The sequence below is a fragment of the Calonectris borealis genome, chromosome 11, assembly GCF_964195595.1.
Source record: "Calonectris borealis chromosome 11, bCalBor7.hap1.2, whole genome shotgun sequence".
Classification (NCBI taxonomy): domain Eukaryota; kingdom Metazoa; phylum Chordata; class Aves; order Procellariiformes; family Procellariidae; genus Calonectris; species Calonectris borealis.
Window position 1 is genome coordinate 17543640 of NC_134322.1, and position 24291 is coordinate 17567930.

The 24291-nt window shown below is 36.7% G+C and overlaps 1 protein-coding gene across 1 annotated transcript in view; it reads left to right on the forward strand.

Annotated features, from left to right (window-relative positions):
- Nucleotides 1-12157, forward strand: part of TJP1 (tight junction protein 1) — a 170506-nt gene extending 158349 nt beyond the window's left edge. Inside the window, exons 25-29 of the mRNA XM_075160235.1 lie at nucleotides 3257-3432; nucleotides 4163-4604; nucleotides 6030-6247; nucleotides 7549-7692; nucleotides 11012-12157. Coding sequence (XP_075016336.1) covers nucleotides 3257-3432; nucleotides 4163-4604; nucleotides 6030-6247; nucleotides 7549-7692; nucleotides 11012-11106 — 1075 coding nt within the window. The 3' untranslated portion in view covers nucleotides 11107-12157. The remainder of the gene's footprint in view (nucleotides 1-3256; nucleotides 3433-4162; nucleotides 4605-6029; nucleotides 6248-7548; nucleotides 7693-11011) is intronic.
- Nucleotides 12158-24291: the final 12134 nt, after the last annotated feature.

The window sequence follows — 24291 nt, forward strand, 5'->3', positions numbered from 1 at the left end:
GCATATTGCAATGTCCTTGAGTTGGAAACAAAACAATTGCTGTCTTGAGAAAGCATTCATATTTAGGACTCTTCTTTCACCAGATTCCAGTTTGTACCCTGTTACTTGCTTGTTATTCATCTTTTTTTCCAGTGAATTTGTATGGTAATTGCTATTCTGTGAATAAACTTTTCTAAAAATAAACAGGACTAAATTTGGATGATACAGGAACTGTTGATTTTGCAGTCTCTTGCTCCTGCATAATCCATATAATGTGTTCTGGGTACAGAGGACAGATTTTATTTATTCATGAGCAATAGCTACAACTTTTTCAGTTTTAAATATTAATGTTAAACATTAAATTATGTAAAGTTCTTTGCCACTGAGTAAGTATTGTGAAAGTATGCATTTTTCCCATTACGTGTGTACAATTTGTTTACTCTTTTGATTTGTTGGGGGTTTATTTGCATCATTTAGGAAATTTATGTCATTACTAAAGCTGCTTTGTGTGGGTAATGCCATATTTGCATGTTACAGTTGTTAATAACTGTAGAATAAGGGATAGTTTCTCTTGATGTGAGAAAATAGTAGAACTTGTAAATGGACATGTTTCAGTGGATCTAGTTGGACCAATTTAAGGCTACTATCCCTGTGGCTGAGAGTAGTGGATTTGTTCCTGCTTGGTTCAGTGTAGTTACCTGCATTAGCTTGACATGCTGCAGAATGAGGTAGCTTATCTAAATTTTATATTGAGTAGAGAGTACTCACGTGATCAGTTACAGCCTCATCGGAGGAGGCCGTAAGGAACAGTGTCCTGTGTTAACTTCTTAAACTGCCCTAGCTGAGCTCTTATGTGTCTGTTACAGAGGTGGAGCTTTTTGAACTGAAGATCAGCAATGCAGTTTGATAAGTTTTATATTGTATGCAGAGGCTTATAACCTGTTGCCCACTGGTTCATTCTAGTGGTTCATTTCTGCTTAATTTCAAATTAAAGTAGTGGGTTTGTAACAAAAAAGAAGTGGGAAACAGCTTAGAAAACAGCACATCAATAATTAGAGGCACTTCATTTATAAATTCACAAGTTGAACCAGTGTTGCGGACCACTTTCATTGCATCCAGGTTCTAAACAATGTGGTTGAGATTGTGGCTTACCCTTGGTCAGGAGCCTATGACAGAAGAATGCGCTTCATATTAAGCACAGATTTGTGCTGGTTGTGTTTGTGTTGTCACAGCTGTCTCTTCTGCTCCCTCCGTGAAAATGTACTACCCTTCCACATTTTTTAATTCCTCAGAAAGCTGGCAAGCAGTTCTGATTAGATGTGGAGTGTGGTGGGTTTTTTCTGTGGGCTTTTGTGGTGCTGCCCTCCCCTGGTTAATATCCCCCCCTGGGAAGCAGTGATTTCAGGTGGGCAGTTTTCTGAGAAAGCAGCTACTACCCACCTGGAATAAAGACAACAGTGAGTGAGCGTGCAGTAATAACTGCTGTTGTTGGATGAATGGCTATATATAAAATCAGCGGCAATGGTTACAGCAGATCTAAAATGATCTCTCTTGCAACACTGATTTTAGAGGTACATTCATGCAGATCCTGTTTAGCTCACCGAGCATCACATTCATGTCGTCATCAAGCAGACTTTCAAAAGTTCATCAGCCCTTTTCTTAGTTTCATAACATACTCCTCTGAAGCAGTAAGACTGTTGGTGTCTAAAATTGTTGCCTGTTACATTTTTATAAGCGTACAGAAAGTGAAGGGATGAGGGAAAGCTGTCCTAATGTAAAAGGTATTTTCTTGCAACATATAAGCAAGATAAATGTTAAAAATCAGGGGAAAGTCATCAGTATACTTATGGTTTGCTGTCTCTCCTAGTATCCATAAAGAGTTGTTCTAAGACACCCTTTTAGGAATTGTTGAACACAATCAGAAGCATTTTATGGTGTGAACTCTGCTATTGGATGAGCTGATAGTGCTATAGAAACATTTGCTAGGAATGTACCCTCAGTACATGATCTGCAATACAAAACCATCATCATTCTGTGTATGTTAAGACTGAAGAAATTAATGCAAATTGGACCATAAGTGAGAGATTGTTAGAATATGGGATTTATATTATTTTCACTTTTTTCAATATATTGAATAACTTTGTTTATACAGATTGTAACAAATGGCTTAGTGTAATCTTGTTCTTACTTTCAGTATCTGTCAATTTGAGATCTTGACCACCTCCTAATTCACTGACAAAATCTCATATTAAATACAGTAGGTGATCGTTGTACATATGCATATGGTAAAGGTCTTATCAGAAACATCACTGTTAAAAGTAGTGTCTCTTTGTTTCAACAACCTTGTCATATGAGAACTGCTAGGACTAACATAAAAAGTGTGAAGAAATAATATGCTCAAGATAGAATGACTATTTTCTTTCATTCTTCTATTGCTGTTTGCTTTGCCATCACCTAGATTTCTTGGCTCTTACACTAGCTATGACTACTTGAAAAGGAACATCAAGTGGTAAGATCGTTGTTGATGTGAGGATGTTTTCAGGTGTCCTCTCACCGTTACATTTCATCACAGGCATTATGTGCACTTAAAATTTTAAACACACATTCTGAAAGTAAGTGCAATATATTGTAGTCTAAAACTACGGGTATTTGTGAAATCAATCATTTCCTGAAATAAACTTTTGGAGAAGTATTTCTAGTATAAGAAAAATGTTTTGAAAATAAAATTTTGAAGTTATCTACGCTATGCACATAAAGCTAGTGAAGCTTAAGCTGATTACATTTCTAATTAAGATGGCATTGTTCAAATACTAGGTGTATTTAGAGAAGTTGTACTAGAATCCATTGTCCTACTTGGCTAATTATGCTTTTCAAAACCAACCCACCCATGCCCCCAAAAAAGTGGGTTTATATTTTTATTTTGAAGACCTGCTAAATTAGAGAACATTTTTTCATTGAAATTACCTCAAATGAAATTGAAAAATGAAGATCTTGTAGGCAATTATGCAAATACACCTGAAATGTCATCTGCCTTTTGTTTGCCATGGTTTGTGTTACTAATCTTCTAAAGATTCAATGTTGTCTTAATCTCTTGTGCTTATCAATAAATGTTTTTATACTTGAGACAGGATATTAAAGAAAATCGTGGTTTAATGTTTATAGGAAGAGATGGAAATCAGGTGATCATAGAAGAAAAAAATAGCAGTGAATGCAGGAGCTCAGAGCCCTGAGGAAACCGAACTGTCAAACGATTTTTTATTTTATTTTATTTCAACAGGGGGAAGCCAACCGATACTGAATCAATGGAGAGGCCTGTTGGTGAAAAACGCTATGAGCCAATCCCTCAAGTTACAACTCCTCCTCCTGCTCCTTCAGTCCAGTATACACAACCTCAGTCGATTAATAGTCCTGTCCTGTCTCTCCCAGCACATCACAAGCCTGCACTTTCTGAAGGTGAGCAGTTGGAAAGCTAACCTGTTCATGTGGTAACAAGTATCCCTTGTCAGGTGCTTGTGTGGTTGCTTCAGCATGTCTACACTGGTAACTATGTTGTTCCCTAACTGAAACTTGGAATAATTATTAGTGAAAATAGCTTTTTATTATAGTGAGATTGAGTTTCGTGAAATGATTTGGTGGTCCTGTCTCGAAACTTCCAGGTGTTAATAGTCACTATAACTCTCTCTTCCATATTTAGTGGTCTCAGCAAAAGATGAAGTAAAATTTCCAGTACTTAAAAAATGTAGCTCTTCATGCTTTGGACCAGAATTCTTTAGGCATGAGTAATAGTTGTAGGCTTATAAAAACAGGAGAAAGAGTTGTTTTCACTTTCACATTGAGGGGATTGCCCAGTCCAACTGAATTTTCCAGTTTATGCAAGTGCATGATAGTATTTCAATACTGGTGCTCTATTTTTTTTTTGTCGTGGTATAAATCAGCCTAACCTTTTTACTGAAAGGTCATACCATTGTATCTAACATATCTGTTTAATGAAACATTAGATAACTTGCCTGAACATACAAAATATAATAAGAGGACAGATGATCTAAAAGAGCTAAGCTGAACCTATATGGATTTTATATAGTAGATTAAGAATTGACTAAAATGTGTTCTTATGCTATAGTGTATGTGACTAGAAATTTCTGATGGTTACTGATGAGTTCTGGTATTTTTATTTGTGTTGCAGTTAACTCTGTGTCTGACCCTCCTCCACCTCAGAATAAGCCAGCAATTTTCAGATCCTCTAGAGAGGACACTGTGCAGTCCACTTATTATCCTCAGAAAAGCTTCCCTGACAAAGGCCCCGTTAATGGAACTGAACAGATTCAGAAAACAGTCACTCCTTCTTACAACCGCTTTACAACAAAACCTTACACTAGTGCTGCAAGGCCCTTTGAACGCAAGTTTGAAAGTCCTAAATTTAACCATAATCTCTTGCCAAATGAAGCTCAACATAAACCAGAGTTGCCATCAAAATCTCCAAATTCTCCTCAACCAATTTTGAAAGCACACAGCTCATCACAGCCTCCTGAGTTTGATAGTGGAATGGATACCTTTGCTGTACAGGTCGACAAGCCTAAATATCAACCAAATAATGTTAATGCTGTGCCTAAAGCCATTCCTGTAAGGTAAGCTGCTGGTTTTTTCTTCCCATTAATACATCTGTGGAGTTCATTTGTGAAATCTGTGAAAAATACAGCTCTCTTTTTTTCCCTTTTTTTTTGCTGTACTTCCAATTTCTGTTGATGTTATAGTTGAAAGATTGATACTGTGATTCTAAAATTCTGCCAGAGGGCACTGAAGAGCATTTGGATAGATACTTAAAGTATGTCCTATGTCCCTGTATCATCTTGCATCCTGTTATTAGAAAGTGGCATGGCTTTTATTTCCCATTTCTCATCTAATAATTATAAATTTTCTGATAGATAGTAATCATTTGTCCTCTCAGTTTGTTTCTAGAAGATGGAATTAATTTCTAAGGATAGCGGTTGCACCAAATTGTATTCATTCTGTGTACTTAGAGAGAGACAACTCATGGTACGCGTGCGTAAGGGATACCTTAAAAATACTTGTGAAAAGAGAAAGTCACTTTAGCAGTTTCATATAGGTTCTCTTTACTATGAGACAAAACAACAACTGCTTAAAAGCAGCTTGTGCTTGCCTAATATGCTTTAAGAACTATGTCGAGCAACAAATAGTATTACAGTCTTAAGCTATTTGCTGACTTGTTAAATTCTTTTCACTAATATTTGCAGAACAGTGTTTTATTTTTCTTCGATTTCAAAATAATGCATGAACCAGACTTGAAATCTTGCTTGATGTTTTAGTAACTCGGAAATGTAATAGAAGAATGAATCCTATTTGTTCTTAAGCACCTGAGACATGTTTTGATGCTCTATAGTTTTGTAGACTGCTAGAAATTTTGAAATTCCTGGTTCTTTGAGTGAAATTCTTTAGAAATTGATCTGACATCTACTCAAACTACCTATTTGGTTACGTTATATGTTTCTCTTCAGTTATATCCTGGCAACCTGGAAAAAATTGTGTGGGTTTTTTTTTATTATAGGTTTTGTTTTCAATGTATATCTGAATGGAAGAGTTCAGTGTGGCTTGAATAAGAATTATTACTCCTTATGGTATTAAAGTCATAATGGAGTTTTGGGAGGAAAAAGAAACTTTCAGATGTTAATTACATTTAGTTTTACTAAGCTGAAGTATGTAGCTCTTTCCGTATAATCCCAGAAGCAGGCGTTTGAAAACACAAGATTCAAGTGGTCCAAATTGTTACTTTAACTACTTTCTGAACATTTTCCGAGTTTGTTGGGCTTCAGTGGGTTTTTATTATGAAAATGTTCTCTTCTTATGGTAGAACTTGAACTACTTTCATCTTAGTTGTCCCACACAATCAAGCGTGGGACACATTTAATGTTTCCCTAAAATCAGTGCTAGCCTACTCTAAGCTGTGCCCTGCTAAAATTTTAGAGGGAAGCATGCCACTGACTTTCAGGAAGAAAATATTGTTAAAACTGCTAGGCTTTCTGTCTTATATTCAGCCCTTCAGCACTTGAGGATGAAGAGGAAGAAGACGGACACACTGTCGTAGCCACAGCAAGAGGTGTATTTAACAGCAATGGTGGTGTATTGAGCTCCATAGAGACTGGAGTTAGTATTATTATACCACAAGGAGCCATTCCAGAGGGAATAGAGCAAGAAATATATTTCAAAGTCTGCAGAGACAACAGTATACTCCCACCTTTGGACAAAGAGAAAGGTAAGAGCTGGCGCTGTACACTGTTATGTTATTTAATACAATTATTTTTTAACAGCAGCAAAATAGAATATGAAAATACCTTAAATATGCTTCAATATATAATATATATTTCTGTATGAAGATACAGAGTATACAGCTCACAAGAAGTGTAAGGGAAGCAATATTCTGCTTAATATTGAAAGTTGCAAGCAAGATGGAGGCTCTGAATTATAATTTGAGACTATTTAATTTGTAGACTTAAGTACTGGTTTAAAACTTACCTAGTGCACTAAAGGAAGGTTCTAAATTCTTTTTTTTAAGAATCTTTGAAATTGTAGATTCCCTCAAAGTGCAGGGATTTATTTTAGGCGTTCTTATTAAAAATATTTCTTCATCTCACAGTTAGGACCAAAAGACTTACAAAGCCCATGTTTTAAACTAATTTGACTTGAGTTAAATATTTGGTATTTACTTCAACACTTGAAAATACTCAGCATATTAATTTTTTTCAATTGCTCTAAAGAAAACAGCTTCACAGCTTAAAAAAAATTTCTAACTTCTATATAAATAAAAGTATATTCCTGACTGTCTTATTAATAAGGGTTGTATCTTTGTTGAGCAACTTTTTCATAGTAAAAAATGTCTTTCATAACACTAGTCCAGTTACATGCATCTTCTGACCTGTCAGATTCCTAATTTCCTCAAGTCAAGAAACTAAAGGGGTTAACTTCATGAATTTGCAGTTAAAGCATTACTTGCAATCTGCAGTTACTTTGAATCTTTATAAATCAAACATAGCATGTTCCTCAACTGAATAATCTTATGTTAACATTTGGAGTTTTAAACTAAAAATAGACCTATATGTTTGTATGCTTTATCTTTTGACTGTTAGGGTGGGGGTCATAGGCTCTTGAGCTGCTGAAGGTGTTATTCAGCCCAGTGTGCCATAAATCCATACATTGCAGCTGTAATGCAAAGAGAAGCATGAATAAGGCTGCTTACAGATTTGGGGATTTGTTTCTTTTGATGCACCTGCTTAGAAATTAGCGGCAAAAAAAAAAGCCAACATGATTTAATCATCAGACTTGTTTATCCTTTTTCATTTTGAGATTGTGATACGTTCCACTGAAAAGTCACTTGAGTGCTCTGAAAGAAACTATGAGAAACAATCTTGCTAAGTGCTATTCTTTACTGACGGGTCAAAATGTTCGTATTTTTCTCTAAAACTTAAGTTGCTGAGTAGCTCTGCCATGTAATTATGAAATACTTTGAACCTATTTCAAGAAGAATCAGTAACAGGTTTTTCTTTCTCTTCACTATAGGTGAAACTCTTCTTAGCCCCTTGGTAATGTGTGGGCCGCATGGACTAAAATTCCTGAAGCCAGTGGAGCTGCGCCTGCCACATTGTGCGTCTATGACCCCTGATGGTTGGTCTTTTGCTCTAAAATCCTCCGACTCCTCGTCGGGTATGCTGTCCTCCCTCTGTCCTTTTGGGGCTTTTGGGTGCTATCGTATAATTTAAGTTAATTTGGCTAAAGGTGATGCTGTGTAATATAAAGAACTCAATCACTGTATTTGTGTCAAACTCTCCCATTTCACTTTCATTACAAATGTCTTTCTTACATTTACTCATGGTGCAAATTCATAGCTAAAACCATGATAGCAGAAAAAGAGTAATATCTCTAGTCTGTTAAATATTGTATTTTTCTATTCTGTCTTCTTTCTTGAGGACTGCTACAGCTGAATACACTTGAAATGATAGTCGCACTAAAATTGAGAGGAAATGATTATGTACCTCTGATTGGCCTTTGTAACATAACTGGTGTTTGTTGCTTAATTAACCATATAGGACTCTGGCAAATCTTAACAATCTGCATGCTCATAAATCATGACTTAACGCTTGTTAACTGTTTCCATGTGTGCAAGTTGATGCTAACAATTGGGTCATTTAAGAAAACTATAGTGTTCAGTAAAAGCATTTACAATTCATTCTAATGTAGCTGGATTTTCCACAAGACTTTTCTTGCTTGCTTTTGCCTATTTCTCCTCTACCGCCTTTTACCCAGAAGTTTCTGGTTGATAGTAAAAGTTGCAACTAGGTTGCAATTTTATTTACCTATTCATTTTTACCTCACTGTGGCTTTCTGGGATGAGGGGGAGAATATATTGGCTGAAATGGTCAGTGAGGAGCCTAACTGAGAATTCTTGGCAAGTTTCAAGCAATTTCATGAAATGGCTGTGAGGTTACAGAGAAATAAAAAGGAGTGTTTGCACATCTGGGGAAAAAGTCTTAAGGTTTTATTCAGCTACCTTCAAAATCTATGGTGAAAGGTTCAAACCATTAGTTGTGTACGTATGATCTAAGCAATGACTGAACAATGTACTTCTGTATACAGCATTTAAGCCACCATGTATGCATATCTTCCGTCACTAATATATCTGTCACTGTCAACACCAAAGCACTGATGCTTTAAAAGACTGAAGCATCAATCCCCTTGACGGGGATTCAATAGAGGTATTAATGGCAATAATTTTTAGTTGTTTTTTATAAGGTATTATATGCATGTGTTGCATGCATCTATTTAACAATGTGTGTATACATGGCAGTGTTAAAACATGGACTCATAAATGATAGGGTCCCAAAAGATACGACAACTATGTACGAAAATGACACGACACTTCCTTTGTAACTGATAGCACCTGTTCATGAACTTACTTGAAGCGAAGGGAGAGGACTCAAATGAACTAAACAATAACTGAAGTTACTGAGACATTTTTCTCCCTTTCTAAAGTAGGATGTGTGTGTGCGTGCATGTGTGGGTGAGAGCAAGAGCGTGTATATTTAAACCCTAACACTTTCTGTACTGTAAATATAACACCACATTCTGTTAATCTGAAATGGGATGTATATCATAACATTGCTCTTTTGAGACAAACTTTAAAATTAGGCAATTCTGTCTTATGATATGTAAGTAGACCATACTGTGTCTTAAATAAATAATTGTTTTCTCTCTTTCTAAATTAGTTGGTTATGGGACTCTGATTTTTGAGGTGGCTTTATAATAACAGTTTATACATTTCTGGGCTTTTTCTCTCTTCAGTCGTCTGCTCTATCTCATCTTTTCTCAATGTATCCATGTTCTGTCCTAAAAGTGACATTCATTTGCACTTACTAACATCCTTTCTGCCACACTCAAGCCTCACATATTGATATTTTACAGTTAAACCCCTTCAAAAGCTTGAATGATTCTGGTATTAAAACTGACTGGGGAAAAAAGTTGCCTTTTATGGCCACACTTATTAGAATGTATTAGTAAAAAATACTGAAGGATCTTTTTTTTTCCCTCTCAAAGCAATTGTATGTAAGTATGGGAAAAACCTCCTCAACAGCTAGAGGTTGCACTGGCTACAGTCTAATCCTTACTATGTATTTAGGAGGAAAGGCTGGAAAAAAGTCTGCCACTGTCTCATGTGCAAGACTAGGACCTGGTTGTCCTGTTTTACCCTTCTCCTAATATATTTGATCATGTGAGTTTTGAATGGAATTCCCTGCATCTATAAAATGAAAAATCCTCCAGCATTATTGAGCTGAAATAAGTAGTCTTGGCTGGTTGCAGTAAACTTGTTTGCATTCTCTAACTATACACAGGCCTATTCTTTTAACTATACACACTTCTATTCTTTGTCCCTACATCAGACGTTGCCATCACTCAGTGCATTGTGTACTTCATTTTGTTTTCATGAGTTCTTCAAGAAAATTACATGGAATTTACACCAGTCTCATTTAATGCAGGGGTCTCGGGTGTTTGCAGTCTGTGTGACTGGGTTCTCTAACTTGCTGCACATTTCTCAAGGCAGATCAGCTTTGGCCAAGCTATTTAATGTCACTTATCTGGAAGGCTTAAGAGAACTTCAGTGCATTTTTTCACTGTTCTGCCATAGTGGGAGCATAACACTTCTTGTATAGTGGCAGCATTTAGTAGTGGGTTTAAGTGGGTAAATGAAGAATACTTTCTCCAGTTGAAAGAGGCAACTGGCTGTGCAGATGGCATGTAACCTGTGTCTGGTGAGATGGCAGCTGATGACTTTCAGTTGTAACAGAATGTTACACAGAACTTTTGACCATGAGTAGATAAGATCTGTTGTAAAGATTCTTAAGTATGTACCAGTTAACTAGAATCCCTTTTAGAATGTCAGTATTTCAGGTTTTTAAACAAGCATACTGGATGTGGCTGCAAAATTGCTACAATCCTGTCTACAGTAATTTTCATAATAGAAAATAAAACTACCAGTGTGTCGTAGTGTTTAGTTACAACATAGCTTCTGATTTGACTCATCTGTGTTCAGAACTGTTCCGAGATACTTCAAATGCGTCCTACCCAGATTAGCTTTTTAAAAGGTCTTATTTTTTTCTGGCAATTTAGGAAAGAGACAGTGAATACCTGATTCACTGTTAACACTTCTCAAATGGAAAGCGCTATGTTGGTGCTGTAGAGTAGAATGACTTATGTTTAACAATTCCTGAGTGCTACAGCATCTGTTTTGAATAACTGAGCTATCCTACATTATATGAAAAAAAAGGGTTAATTTTTTATTAATAACATACAAACTGCAGGTTTTTTTTAAAAAAAAAAAAAAACAAAAAAACACAACACAAAAACAAAAAACTAACAGACAGGTGTTGATTCAGAACTTAAAAGCTCCTGTCCAAAAGCTTGGTTGTTTCAAGATGTACACTGTTTGACAGCGGATACTAAACACCAGCATTGTGTTTTCCTCCCACAGGTGACCCCAAAACCTGGCAGAACAAGTCTCTTCCCGGGGATCCAAACTATCTTGTTGGAGCAAACTGTGTCTCAGTCCTAATTGACCACTTCTAAATATAAGTTAGCTGACTGAGTAAATAATGTGAAACTGAGATGGACCTTACATATAAACTGAACCACTCTATCAAGTATTAACTGTTCTATAAGTGATAATGGATCTTAGTGTTTAAGCATCTTGCTTTAACTAACAATGGTTTAGCAAGTACACTCTTTGAACCATGGTCACAATACATGCCACAAGCAGGGAGTGTACAGTGGGAACAAGGTAGGGTTTTTGCAGGTTCTGTATGCTTTGGTTTGTTAGCTGTTCTTTTGTGGTTTTTCGTTTTGTTTCTTTTTTTTTTTTAAGGACACTACTAGTATTTCATTGTTTAAAATCTGGAAGTACCAATGGAATTATATTCAGAGGAACTGAATTTGGTTTATACTGGCGAAAACACAGAATTTGGCCTGCGTTTTTACAACCGTGTGTTTGTAACTCACAAGACTACATTTTGATCTTTAGTTTTTAAATGACTTTTGTCATGTACATGTCTAATGAAATGGCAATCAACTTGGGGTAGCACAGTTTAGATGTTTTCCTCTGCTGAGAGGCTAAAGCAAACACATCTACTTACTGTATATGGAAACATTGTCATGAGAACAGGGGGGAGGGGGAAAAGCATGTGGGATGACTATGGTTCAGTTGCCTCTGTGGATTTGTAAATTAACCACATTATTACAGACCTATTAACCAGCAGGGATGCCTTACCCTCATGTTTTTAATAGTCTTAGCTCTCATAGTTCTCTGTATTAAGTTTGTATGGCTTTTGTGCTTACCTAGATAATATATCATGAGAGACTGGGGAAAGAGGAAGGAAAAAAAAAACACTTGTGAGTTTGGTTTAGAGAACAAGTATTGTTTGTGTTCATCAGCCAGAAGAGAACCAGAAGAAAATGATGGTATGTTTTCTGCTATGCATTTGAAAATTTATAGATGTTATAGACTGCTTGTATATAACGCGTGCATACCACTTTTGTTCTTGGTTTGTAAATTAACTTTTATAAGCTTTACCTTTTTATATATATAAATATATATAAAAACAAACAAAGTTTCTTAAGGATATCTTTGTATTCTCATACCTTTTGAGCCTTGAACTTTGACATCTGCAGCAATAAAGCAGCATTTCTACAACATATGAACAAGGACATTTTTTTAAAAATGCACAAAGTTGTTACCTTTTTAAGTGCTGCATTTAAAGAATATAACTCGGAATTCTCTACTTTGATTAAATTCTTGAAAAGTATCCCTACTGTAATTTGTCATAAGGATGCTGTACTATGTGCCCTGAAATGTATTTTTTTACTAATAGACAATTTATTACGGCACAATGGCACTACTACTGTTTAGATAATATACCACTGCATTCTGTTAATGAGTTATTAGCTATTCAGGTGTGGCTGATTTTTTTTCTCTCAGTTATTAAAATTACACATTTCTAAATATACAGAATAAAACTGTTTTTAAAATAATAAAGGAGATTGTAGTACCTTATTGTTTCTGAAATGCATTTATGTGAACATGACAAAATAAATTTTGATTTTTTTTCTATGTAAGTAGACAGCTGGATTCTGCCATATGTTCATACGCGAAGCAGAGCTCTTTTATGGAGTCAGTTGGAGCTGTCTACAGTAGGGCTTCTGAAATGATGAACTGCAGTGTGGATCTATTGGAAATACTCAATACAAGTAGGAGTGGTAGACTTGTCCCTTGAATAATCACTATGTTTGTGCTAGTTTACTTATTATACCTACTCTTCCAAATACTTCGGTAGTGTTCTAGCATGTAGATTTACACATAGACTAGTTATAAAATTTTAAAGAATTTTTACAGAATCCCATTATCAGGCTTGTTTGGAGCACTCAGTGGCTAACTAGTAAGCTACTATTATTCTGTAAGAGAAAATAAATTCTAGAAGTTATTTGTAAACAATGCAGGGAAACAGTGCATAACCCTGATGTTTGCTTTCTGTACTTTTACTGACGAGTTAGTTTGTTTCTCAGGCATGACTTCCTCTAGAAGATGCATTCATTACTATTACTACTGCTCCTCATAGCTTACCTCAACTGTAAGAGCAGGCAGAAAATTTGAATAGCAAAAAACCTGTTCATGTTGGGATGGCATTTTTCAGTTGTCTTAGTGATAATATATTGGTGGTATTTTTTCAAATCAGAAGAAAGGAAGATTTCAAAATGGCGTGCAAAGCATCTTGGAGAAAATTCTAATGCTAAAATTTCTAAGTGTTCTTTTCTAGTTCAGATCTTGGTAAGAAGTATGTGAAACACTACAGAAGGAGTCAGTCAGTCGGACTTGAGAAACCCTGGAGTTACACTACATGGACTATTTGCAATGGTGTAATTTGTGTCTTGGACATCCCGAGTCTAGCATGCTGTAAGGTGTAACTGTCCTGAGTTGCTTTTACTGTAGTGATCCAGATAATATCTTTCTGCTCTTCTTTTAACGAGTGTAGGGTCATCTCTTTCTATCAAAAGAACAAAGAGTGACAGCTTTTGCTCTGCTGTCATTTCATAAATGAAATGAGAAAGTTGATGCTGTTCAAAAATGTGGCAATTCTCTACTGCTAAGGAGCCTGTCAATGGAATTTTCTTTTGCTGTCTACCTGTAGGAATATTTATTGAAGTGGCTAATTTAAACCATACGCATGTTTTCCTTGTTGTTAAATCCCAATGTTTTGGGGTTAAAACATGGTCATTGAGAGTAACTGTGCTAAAATAACACATTTTCTTATTTTAAAATAGCAGTGTGTTTGAAATCTTTATCCTTGCAAGAGATTGCGTTCCTGTACATATTTTATATAGGCTAGGCTCTGCAGGAGGTAAGTTCACATGTAATATTTTACTATAGTTCTCTATTTACTATTTAATGTGAACTTCAAAAACTGCATCTGCCAATTCTTCCTATTTGTCTCAGCGATGTACTGGCCAGCTTTAGCCCTGAAAATTGTACAGAAGTTTTAATAATGTAAATCTCAAGTCTTGTGCTTGTTTCTAAACAAATGGCTTCAATGGTGGAAACAGATACTTAATGGATACAGGATTACTGTTCATCTCTCTGACTTAGGTTCTTGGTAAAAACTTTTTTTTTATTTTTTCAAAAAAAGTAGTAATGAATATTCAACTATACATACACAAACAAGTAATGGTTGTAAAAGTACTTTTCTGTTCTTGCCAACCTGGATTAGGTGAAGCAAATCAGCAATGTTTAGGGTCTGGTTGAAGATTCTCTGCTGTAATGTAACCTGGACCAGATGACAAAAATCAAAGCCATACAGGTTTGGAGAACAAAAGATGTTAAGCACGTCTGAAAAATGTTTTCTTAGTATCTAAGTCACTTGTGAGGAAAGCATTTGTAGGAGCCTCGCTGAGTGCTAGTGGTGGTCTGTTATGTACGGGGTTCTGTGGCAACTAGCTCCATCCATTGGCAAGATCAAACGAATGGGTAAAATTATTTTTCATTATATCCAAATGAACTGTGCATTATGACCCTGTGAGCAAGCATCTGAGAAGAAATATAATTAATATTGGTGAACGTATATGAAGCTGGCACACACACGTAGACATGAATGTTATTTATTAGGTTCTTCTGTTAGCTTGAATACTGTGGACTGATGGGCTTTATGCCAAACAGTTGTCATTCCGGTGACACTAAAATAATTATGCTATCACTGCATCTGGCTTGAAACCCAGTTTTGACAAAGACTAAAGGATGTTTTGGTGGGAAGCAATGGTGCTATCCTAGTTACCTTAATTAAACTTGAAACACTTATAGATCATTTCAAATTGTTGTGAAACGGAGTTTTAGCACATTCAGCTGTCTATCAGTGACTTTAAGTAGTAATAGTTCTTACTGTGTAAGATGCAGAGAAGAAGTCCAAAACAGAACCTCTGTATCTACAAGTGCAATTGTCCTATTTTGTTACTGCAGGAGTAATAAAGGAGACCAAAAGTGAAGAAAGAGAAACACTTAGTTTTGCATGCTGCTGTGCGACTAGAATTGCCACCATGTGAACTTGGGGAAGAGAGCAGAAAGCACAATTTATGCTTAGAATGACAAGAACAAATTTTAGGCTAATTCTGTCAGTTGTTAATTCACTAATGCTGATTCTGAAATTGCTCTAATCTGCCCTGTGACAATGTGTAGACGTTTCCCATTGAAGTTTATTACGCAGCACTAACTGCCTATTGCTCCTTATCTCCGGCATTGACAAAGTGACAGTGGAAGAGTGGAGATGAATGCAAAATGTCCGACTGTTCCCTCGGCCCGGAGAGGCTGCCAGTAAAGGCGGGTTTGGTATCTGTCATGGTTGCTGGTTGCTGACGAGGGAATCACTATGGTTTGTGTCACGTAATTGGACCACACCGGATCATCCGTTCTGTGTATCTCATGAAAGTGGTAAAAGGTGCTACACTTTTGTAACAGGGAATTAGGCGCTCTGCTTGTGGTTAGGGTCTATACCGGGTTTTGTGTGCACAGCTTAGTTTTTTGGTTTTGTTTTTCTTTTTGCATTGTGGCTTGCTCTCTGTGAAGAACTTTAAGTCAGGAGTACTTTGGAACCTCCAGTAACTTCATCTGGTTTTGGATTATAAATGCCAGTGTTTCGTACCACTACAGACCTTTATCAAACCAGGAGTGTCGTGTTTTCATTATCTGCAACAGCTTGCTCTATTTTGTGGTGTTCTCTTGCATTTCTGACCTGATGTCCTGTATGTCTGTTCCAAGTTTATGGGCAGGGGGGAGGTGGCAGCCAGATGGATGACAGACACAAAGGATGGGACAACTGAAATAAAAGAACATGTGAGTAGTGGGGAGAGTCTCAGAGGTTTAACAGTTTCTGTAAAACATTAATGCTGCCGGAATTCTCTGTATTCAGGAGTCTGCTTTCCTCAGCATCACAAAATTTGCTGAGCATTGTTGCTACCCTGAAGGTAGTGATGGCAGGCAGGAGCTCTTATGATAAGTAAAGACTGGGGAGAGGGAAGTTGGGCAGATACACAAACTAGTGGGATCACTTTAGCTTTACTGACATTATTTGAATATTTGAATAGACTTGAAAAACTTGCATAAAACCTGAAAATAAGTTCTCTTCAATACAGTTAACACCATATACCTCTCTGTGTGCATAATGTATCTGTGGCGGCAAATCATTCCCACTAGAGAAACCTCCAATTCTCTACTTATGCTGACTGTTGCCGTGTTCTAAGGGTTCTTTTTATTGACTTTAATAGCAATTAGCTAGACAACTGGAAAAATAGATTCCTAAGGAAATAAAGTAGTCTATTAGTGACTAGTGATACTATCTTTTTTTCTTGGGTATTGAGTGCATATTAAATTTTCTTTAAAAATAATTGAACAAAAAACCCTGTTATTTGAATATTCAGCTAATGTACTTTGTCTTTATAGTATTCTGCAGCACTTGTCCATTTTATACAAAAGTTGCCAAGCACAGTAGATATGATAGGCTGTGAAAACACTGTATATAAATTACATCCTGTTAAGATGAGTGCAGGTTTAAAACATGTTGGTTAATGTATCAGTTTCTAAACTACATTAAAAACAAGCAATGTCTTCCCAGAAAAATTATGACCTACTTCCACCCTTCTTCCTTTCAACTTTAGGGCTTAGAATTTGGGGGAAGATCTAAGTGAGAAACAGGCTGTAGAATTTAAGGAAAATGAGATCTGACATTCAATTTGGTAGGTGCTTTTATATCTTGGCATTGGATTACCAGTGGTGATACTTCATCAAACCTATAGCATGCACTTAAAACTAAGTCTACATACATTTAAAAGCCTTGCCAAAGACTTAAATTTTTTTTTGAGGTAACCTTGCCAGAATGGAAACGTGGTATTGAAAATTCTTCTTTGCATAAAGAAGATGAGAAGAAACATGTTTGCTAGAAGGAGCATTTATAATGCAGAGCTTGATGGTGAGCTTCCAATATGGATGATGTAACAGTGAAGCTGGCTGCAGTGATTTCCCTCCTAATAATACTTACTTTTGTCCTTACTAAATTAATGTCCAAGTATTTCAAGTTCATCTCATTGCAGAATAAAAAGGTAAGGTAGAAATAACTTGGTAGAAGGTAGAAATTGGTGATAAAGGAATTTACATATTTGATTACTGAAGCAGCACGTTGGTAAAGTACATCAGGGAAGTCAGCTTGTGGCCTTAATTTTAAGGTTTGTGTTAACTGTTTTCAGTTTGTCTTGGCTAAAAGCTGTGGAAAGGCACAAGATTTATGCAGATGCAAACCTTACTATATATTATATAATGCTATGAAATTAGCTACACAAATGATAACCTGCTGCTCCTGTAGAACAGTCAGAGCCTGTGCGAGAAGGAAGAGTTGCAGCCCTTTTCCCTGAACATCACTGGCAGTCCCACTGGTGCTGCCGGTTTCAGCCCACTTTTATTTCTACTAGCAACACACTGAAGTTAGTTATAGCACTTCAGATGTCTGCTGAGAATGCAGGAGTGATGAGAGCAGGCTTATGTGTCTTTGAGTTATATTTTATATACAGGCTTTTTTTTTTTAATAATTGACACCTTCATGGTTCTAGGAAGTCTTGAAAAGGTAATTCAGACATAAACTATTGCAGTAATATCTACACAGCTATGTCTGTCTCCCCAGAATAAAAAAGCTTACTTGTCTGATCTGGTCTGCCTAGTCCCACATCCTTATGTGCTACTCTGCTGGTAAAGAAGCCTGTGGGTTTTGTTTGTTTTCAAGAGACTTCAAACTTTTGTTCTCTGGTTTGGTGGCATATAAATGTAATTCCCATTGTTTAATGGGCGTGGGTGGCATGGAGTTGTGGCCTGTGATAATAACAGCTGCCCAGTTTTCAACCATGCCAGTAAGTGGGGAGAGCAGTTTTTCACAAAATAAGCTGAAAATTATCATGAAGCAGAGAGAGAATTTCCTGAGAGCCCATAAATACAGCTGATTCTGCTGCAGTATTCTGTTTAAGAACACCTCCAACCCCACTCCCCAAAAAATCTGCCACCACTAGCAAAACTCCCTGATTACGTGTTTTTTGACAAATTTCTGTACAGGATATAAAAACTTCTAGTCCCCAGTGAATGTGAGGGAGGCTAGCATCAGTCTATGAGCAAGAAGTTTGGACTTTGCCTCCCTGCAGCATGAGAAGAGGTGATGAGCAAGCAGGGAGGTATGACTTCACACTTCCTTATTACATTTTATTTACATTAATAACAAGCACTGTTCTGACATACCCATAACTTTTGACATGTTTTCTGTTTCTCGTTTATTTTGATCGGATAGTTAGAAGTTTGCTGATTACCTTGCTACTGTGGTCTGTAGGCAGTAGCTTTTTAAATATTGCAGTGGCAGTTAGTGAGTTGTGAGGCCAACATACTTTGTACTGCTTTGTGTATGTGGATTTCAAAGCACTTGACAATTCTGAAGGAGTTAAGTACTTCTAGGTGCGATCCTTGTTTTTTTAATATGAAAAATACAAAGCAACTAGCTCTGACTTCCTAGTGATGAAGCCAAATAGAGAATATGCCATACTTCTATGCAAAGCATGATATTGTGTTTAGGTCAAAATGTGACAGAAATGGAAATAGAGGAGTGTAACTTCTTGTTGTGTGTGTTGGTGCTCCATTTCCATCCTCTTTTAAGAGAAAAAGGAATTGTTCTAGCAATTAGAACAATGGGCATTAGTTTTACAGTGCCAGAAGCTGTCAGGGAGGGCCATGCTGAAAACCCCTCAAGGAAACAGAAAATGGATCTGAATGTAAATAAGCAAAGCTTGCTGGAGTTAACCTTTCAGATGTAAAACCTAGCAAACTATTTTACCTATCCAGTAGGTAGTAAGTCTGGTTTTGTCTATATACACATACACTGTTGCCACCACTGTAATCTTTTACTGGATGTTCATAGAAATTAGGAATAATTTTACCATATGGTCTTGAGGGTTGTTTATCACGTCATAATAGTGTGTATGTAATTGAGCTACTCTTGGTAAACAAGAAAAACAAAGGTAATCGCCTGTCTTTGGAACAAAAACATCTCTTAAAATAAGAGGTTTGCTTTTTCTTACCATGAAAGAAACAATATATAATTAAAAATATTTCAATTAAAAATGAGTAATTCAGATCAGCAATTTGTGTTAGATTCCCTTTCTCAGGCAAAGGCTTCTCCTGTGCAATGAGAGCTCTCCAGCAGAACTCCTATACAGTGCATATGTAACACAAATCAGTTAATACAAATTCATGCTTAACTTCTGACAGCCTCTTATCAATCTTTTTGATTTATGAGACTTGTTACTGGCGAGTGTTACTGGTTTTTCTGCAGACTGAACAGTGCAGCAGTCTTTTTATGAGCTTGTATGTGTGTGAAAATAACAGCCAGCCACCAGGGGTGAGTCTTACCTTAAAAACAGCAAACGGCTTTAGAGAGGGGAGATGTCGTGAAAGGCAACGTGTTTATATTGAGTTCCAAAGGATGCTGCTTAAATGTTGTGTTCCTTCCTTGTTTTATTCATTCTCCAGGAGTTTTCACATCAGACTGTAGTAGTGTCGAATAAATATTCAAACTTACTAACAAACAGTGCATTGTGTATTTGATCTTTCCAAATTTATACGGCCATTGTTAGTCTTGCCCAAACTTGCATTCTCAAAGCCTCAGGAATCTTGGAGGTCTGGTGTCAAGCACTGACCAGCTTCATTCATGCTTCAGACAACTGAGCTCCACATAATTACTTTTCTGTTTTATAAGAAAAATGCTGTAAATGCAGAACTTCAAACGTCTTGGCTGCAATTTAAAACTAGCATCATAGTTCCTAAACAAGAAGCTTTTTTTTATAAAAGGTAGCTAAGAGGAAGATACTTATAGTATTAATTCAGTCATGAAGAAGCTGAGCTTGACCTTCAGTTGTGCAGCATTAGGGAGCCCAGAACTGCTTGTACAGCTAAAGGTTGTCCCTGTTCACTTCAGTTGTAAAGGACAGTTGCACTGGCAGAAATGGTTCTTTATTATGTTCCTTCCGCAAAGGGTGTTGGCTTAATTTTTTGAAAGTTGCTGCCTCTTTCAGCAAACAGTGGTTGCATGAAGTCTGCTTTTATGGTTACAAACCACACGTTCTTATTTAGTCAGCTATGAAAGCAAAGGAAGAGACAGTGGAATAGGAATCTAAAACGCACTGTGGTGAGTTGCATTTGTGCTATCTCACTCAGCTTCGGCACAGTGTTTTCCGCCTTTGTCATTTATCCAGGACTGTGGGTTTTCTTTATTGACTAATAAACTGATGGGGGAAATGCCTGAAGGATGCTCTAATGTAATTTACCCAGCAAGAGATTATGAACTTTCATGGGCTTTTGTAGTCTGCAATGGATTCAGTTTTCATGTTCTCTTTGAATGAACTGTTCTCTTTTCTGAACAAAATCAGAAACAAGCCTTAGGAAAGAATTCGGTGTAGAACAGAGTAATTTCCTAAAGAACAGGCTATGTAAACTGTATTGCTAGATTTTTTTACTATCTTAAAGTGTTTTTTTGGAACAATATCACGTCTGTATGACAATACAATTTTTTTCTATAGTCTAAATGGTGTAATCTGGATGAAATTCTAAAATAGAAGGATTTTTTGTTTTGCAAAATTGTTTTTCCTTCAGGAGAAGACTACCTTTGACATCTGTGCCAGGGGAATATGTTCTGGAAAATTATTTGTTTTGCTTTACAGAAATAAAGACGTGCTTCATAAGGTCCCCACTGTAGAGCTGTGATCAAATATAAGCATTTTAGAGGATTAGTTTGAATGTAATTTCAGCTACCTGGAACATCAGTTACAGAACTCATGTTTAGACTGTTGGGTAATTATTTATGAATATGGAGTTAAGAAAATAAAATTGTTGTAAGAAAATAAAAAGGCCTTCTCAGCATTTGAGACTTCAGCATTTTAATGGATGATTCATTATCAAGCCCTTTAACTCCTCATTTTTAAATTGTCTTAAGAAAATAGTGGAGTATAGATAATTTTTCTATTAACAAAACAGAAGTTAAATCTTGAATGTTCTGTAAATACCTTCATGTAGCCTCATAGGCCATGAAAAAGTCTACACATAATTTTAAAAAAGCTTAATAATGCCCTCTTTATAAAGAAAGAATGTTTTAATCCAAGATGATCAAAGATTTACTTCTCTTTAACTGTCTAGTTTTCTGTCAAAATGTACTAATCTTGGGTGATGAGATCAGGTAATATTTCTTGCAGCAATCACAGCTGAGTAAGAAATCACTTTATTTCTGTTAAGCAAAAAATTGAAATTCCAAAAATGTTTCTGTTCTTGACTAAATGAACAGATATTTTAAGTGTTTAGTGAGGCAATGAAATTCAGGGATCCATCTGTGCATCATTTTAGTCTTAGTGAGTGTTAAGTTCTAAAAATACTTGGAAAAGGATGCTGAGGTTCTGATGCAGAGTTATGTAAGGATAAATATAACTATGGAGAATAGTATTTGCTTACGGTATGTGCAGAATTCCAGAATTTTATTCCCCTTTTTATGGGGGAATGGGCATGGTGTTGGCTCAGTAGTTTTGTCAGTATGTTTATTTTGCATTAAGAACAGCCATATTGTGACCAGTGAATAAGTAGAAAGACCCAAAAGAAGGTGTCTTAAGTAATTTTTTTCATTCTATATGTCTTGATGAATAATGAACATATACAAGGTCAGTCTTCCTAGTAAAACTTCTACATTGTGGACACGTTTTCTTATGTGAACCACTTTACATGTAAGTAAAGGTAATTAAGTAGAAGAAAATAATTTCACAATAGAGATACTTTTTGAGAACCTTCTAAATATTATGAGACATTTTTTAACTGGTTTTGCTCATGTCTCCTCCCAGAATGTTTACTGGTTCATATTTTACTAAACTGTTTTAGAAACTGTTTCTATACCAGGCAGTAAGAAGATATTATAAGTATTCTTTAACTTTTTGGGTAGATCAGATGAATGCAGTGCCTACCCTATAAGAAAATCTCAGAAGAGCATAAAAATGAGAAATCTCCAAATAGTCTGAGTGTCACATGTAGTAGCTGCTCAGGGTTTTCTTCTTCAGTGTCAGTTCAAATATACTTCAAGAAATCTTTTCAATGTATTTGAGAAAGGAAAAGCATGTTGAGAAGAGGTAGAGCAAAAACATATCTTGCACAGTCATAACTCTCCTGGAACGGTAGTGCTGCTCAACTGTGGTGTAGCTAAGTGCATAGCTAACTGAGTTAAGCGCAGAAGTGAGACTGCTAATTTTCAATCCCTGTAATAAGAGTCACAATACATACCTTTAATCTATATCTGAAAATATTTTTTTTCTAGTGCATGTTGTTTGTGATTCTAATGTATAAATGATGTTTTCCTCAGCACTAACAGAAGGCAAATTACCATGGTAAGATAAAGTTGCACTGTGGGTATGTGGCTGTGTCCATCAGGCCTCATGAAATGACTTGCTTTTCTTCACTTTTTTGTGCTTTAATATGGCATAAGAAAACCTTCCTGCTATGCTGTATGTTATTATTAGACCTCCTTCTGAAGGTCTTGGCAGGAAACACTCCTGATTCACTGAGTTGAACATAAGCTAGTGGTAAGCAAAGAAGGCTGTAATCGTGTGCTGGGCTGCATTAGGCAAACTATTGCCAGCTGGTCAAGGAGGGATCCTTCCCCTCTACTCAGCACTGGTGAGGCCACACCTGGAGGACAATGTCCAGTTCTGGGCTCCTCAGTACAGGAGAGACATGGACATACTGGAGTGTCCAGCGACGGGCTACAAAGATGGTGAAGGGACTGGGGTATCCCTCCTATGAGGAAAGGCTGAGAGAGCTGGGACTGTTTAGCCTGGAGAAAAGAAGGCTCAAGGGGATCTTTTATTTTTTTGTATATATATAAAAATATTAGATATATAAAAACAAGCTACCAGCAGGAAGGGTGCAAAGAAGATGGAGCCAGGCTCTTTTCAGTGGTGCCCAGTGGCACAACAAGAGAGGCAGTGGGCACAAAATGAACATCACGAAACACTTCTTTACTGTGAGGTTGCCCAGGGAGGTTCTGGACTCTCCATCCTTGGAGGTATTCAAAAGCCACCTGGATGTGGTCGTGGTCAACTGGCTCTAGGTGGCCCTGCTTGAGCAGGGAGGGTTGGGCAAGGTGACCTCTGGATGTCCCTTCCAACCTCAGCCATCCTATGATTCTTCTGACCAGATAGCATGACACTCATGCTAGCCCCGGTGAAGCTGTTCCTTCATTTTTAAGAGTCTATGTGAGTTTTAATCTATGGACTGCTATGGCCTGCTAACTGTGGGAGAATCTGATTGTGTCCAAAGAAGCGTGGTGGCAAAAATACTGTACTTCAGAGAGGCTCTTTCCTTCTGTAAGACACCAAGGTGACCTAAAAATTGGTAAGGAAATAGCCCAGTTGCTGTTATTCCAGTTGCTGTTATTCCTATTCTGGCTTGCTGTCACACTGTTGTTTATGGAAGAAGATTGGAAGCAAATAAATGTAACAGCTAGTTCTAGCTCAAAATTCCTGTTAGCGGGTTACACATTTTTGCTGTTAATTGAACAAAATGTACTTGTAGCTGTCCATAGCTTTACTTTAACTAAATTGCTTGTGTTCAGTGAGGCTTCTTGAATTAAATGGCTGTAAAGTTGCCACAGTATAGTGTGGATGTTGCTGGTGGTGCTCTTATCCTGTAATATGATCTTACCGTGTAATACTTTGAAATTTTCACTCTGCACACATTAATGCTGTAAAGCTTTTCTTATTTATACAGTATTTGTCTGTCATCCTTAGCAGATAAATTAACTCACTTGTATTTGGTGTCCAATGTCAAGAGGTATTAAAAACTCTTAATACTAGAAGTAATCTGGAATTTGCAGCAGTAGTAGCACTTTGCTGTCTAGTCATTTGTTTTCAGCTGGATAATGCTGCAGCTACCTCTGTCTGTCTTGGAAATCATTGTGCTTGGTGCCTGCAGACCACAAGGGCACTGTGACACGTTCATGCATTTGCTGGACAGATACACATAGAACACCATAGATCATGCAGGTCTTCAGCTGTTCCAGTGTGTGTAACTTCAAGGTTGAAGCTATGGCTATATCTTCTGTGGTACGTGTGTTCCGTTGTTCCTGTTCACACCTGAATAGTTTCTCACTGAACATACCCATGAAG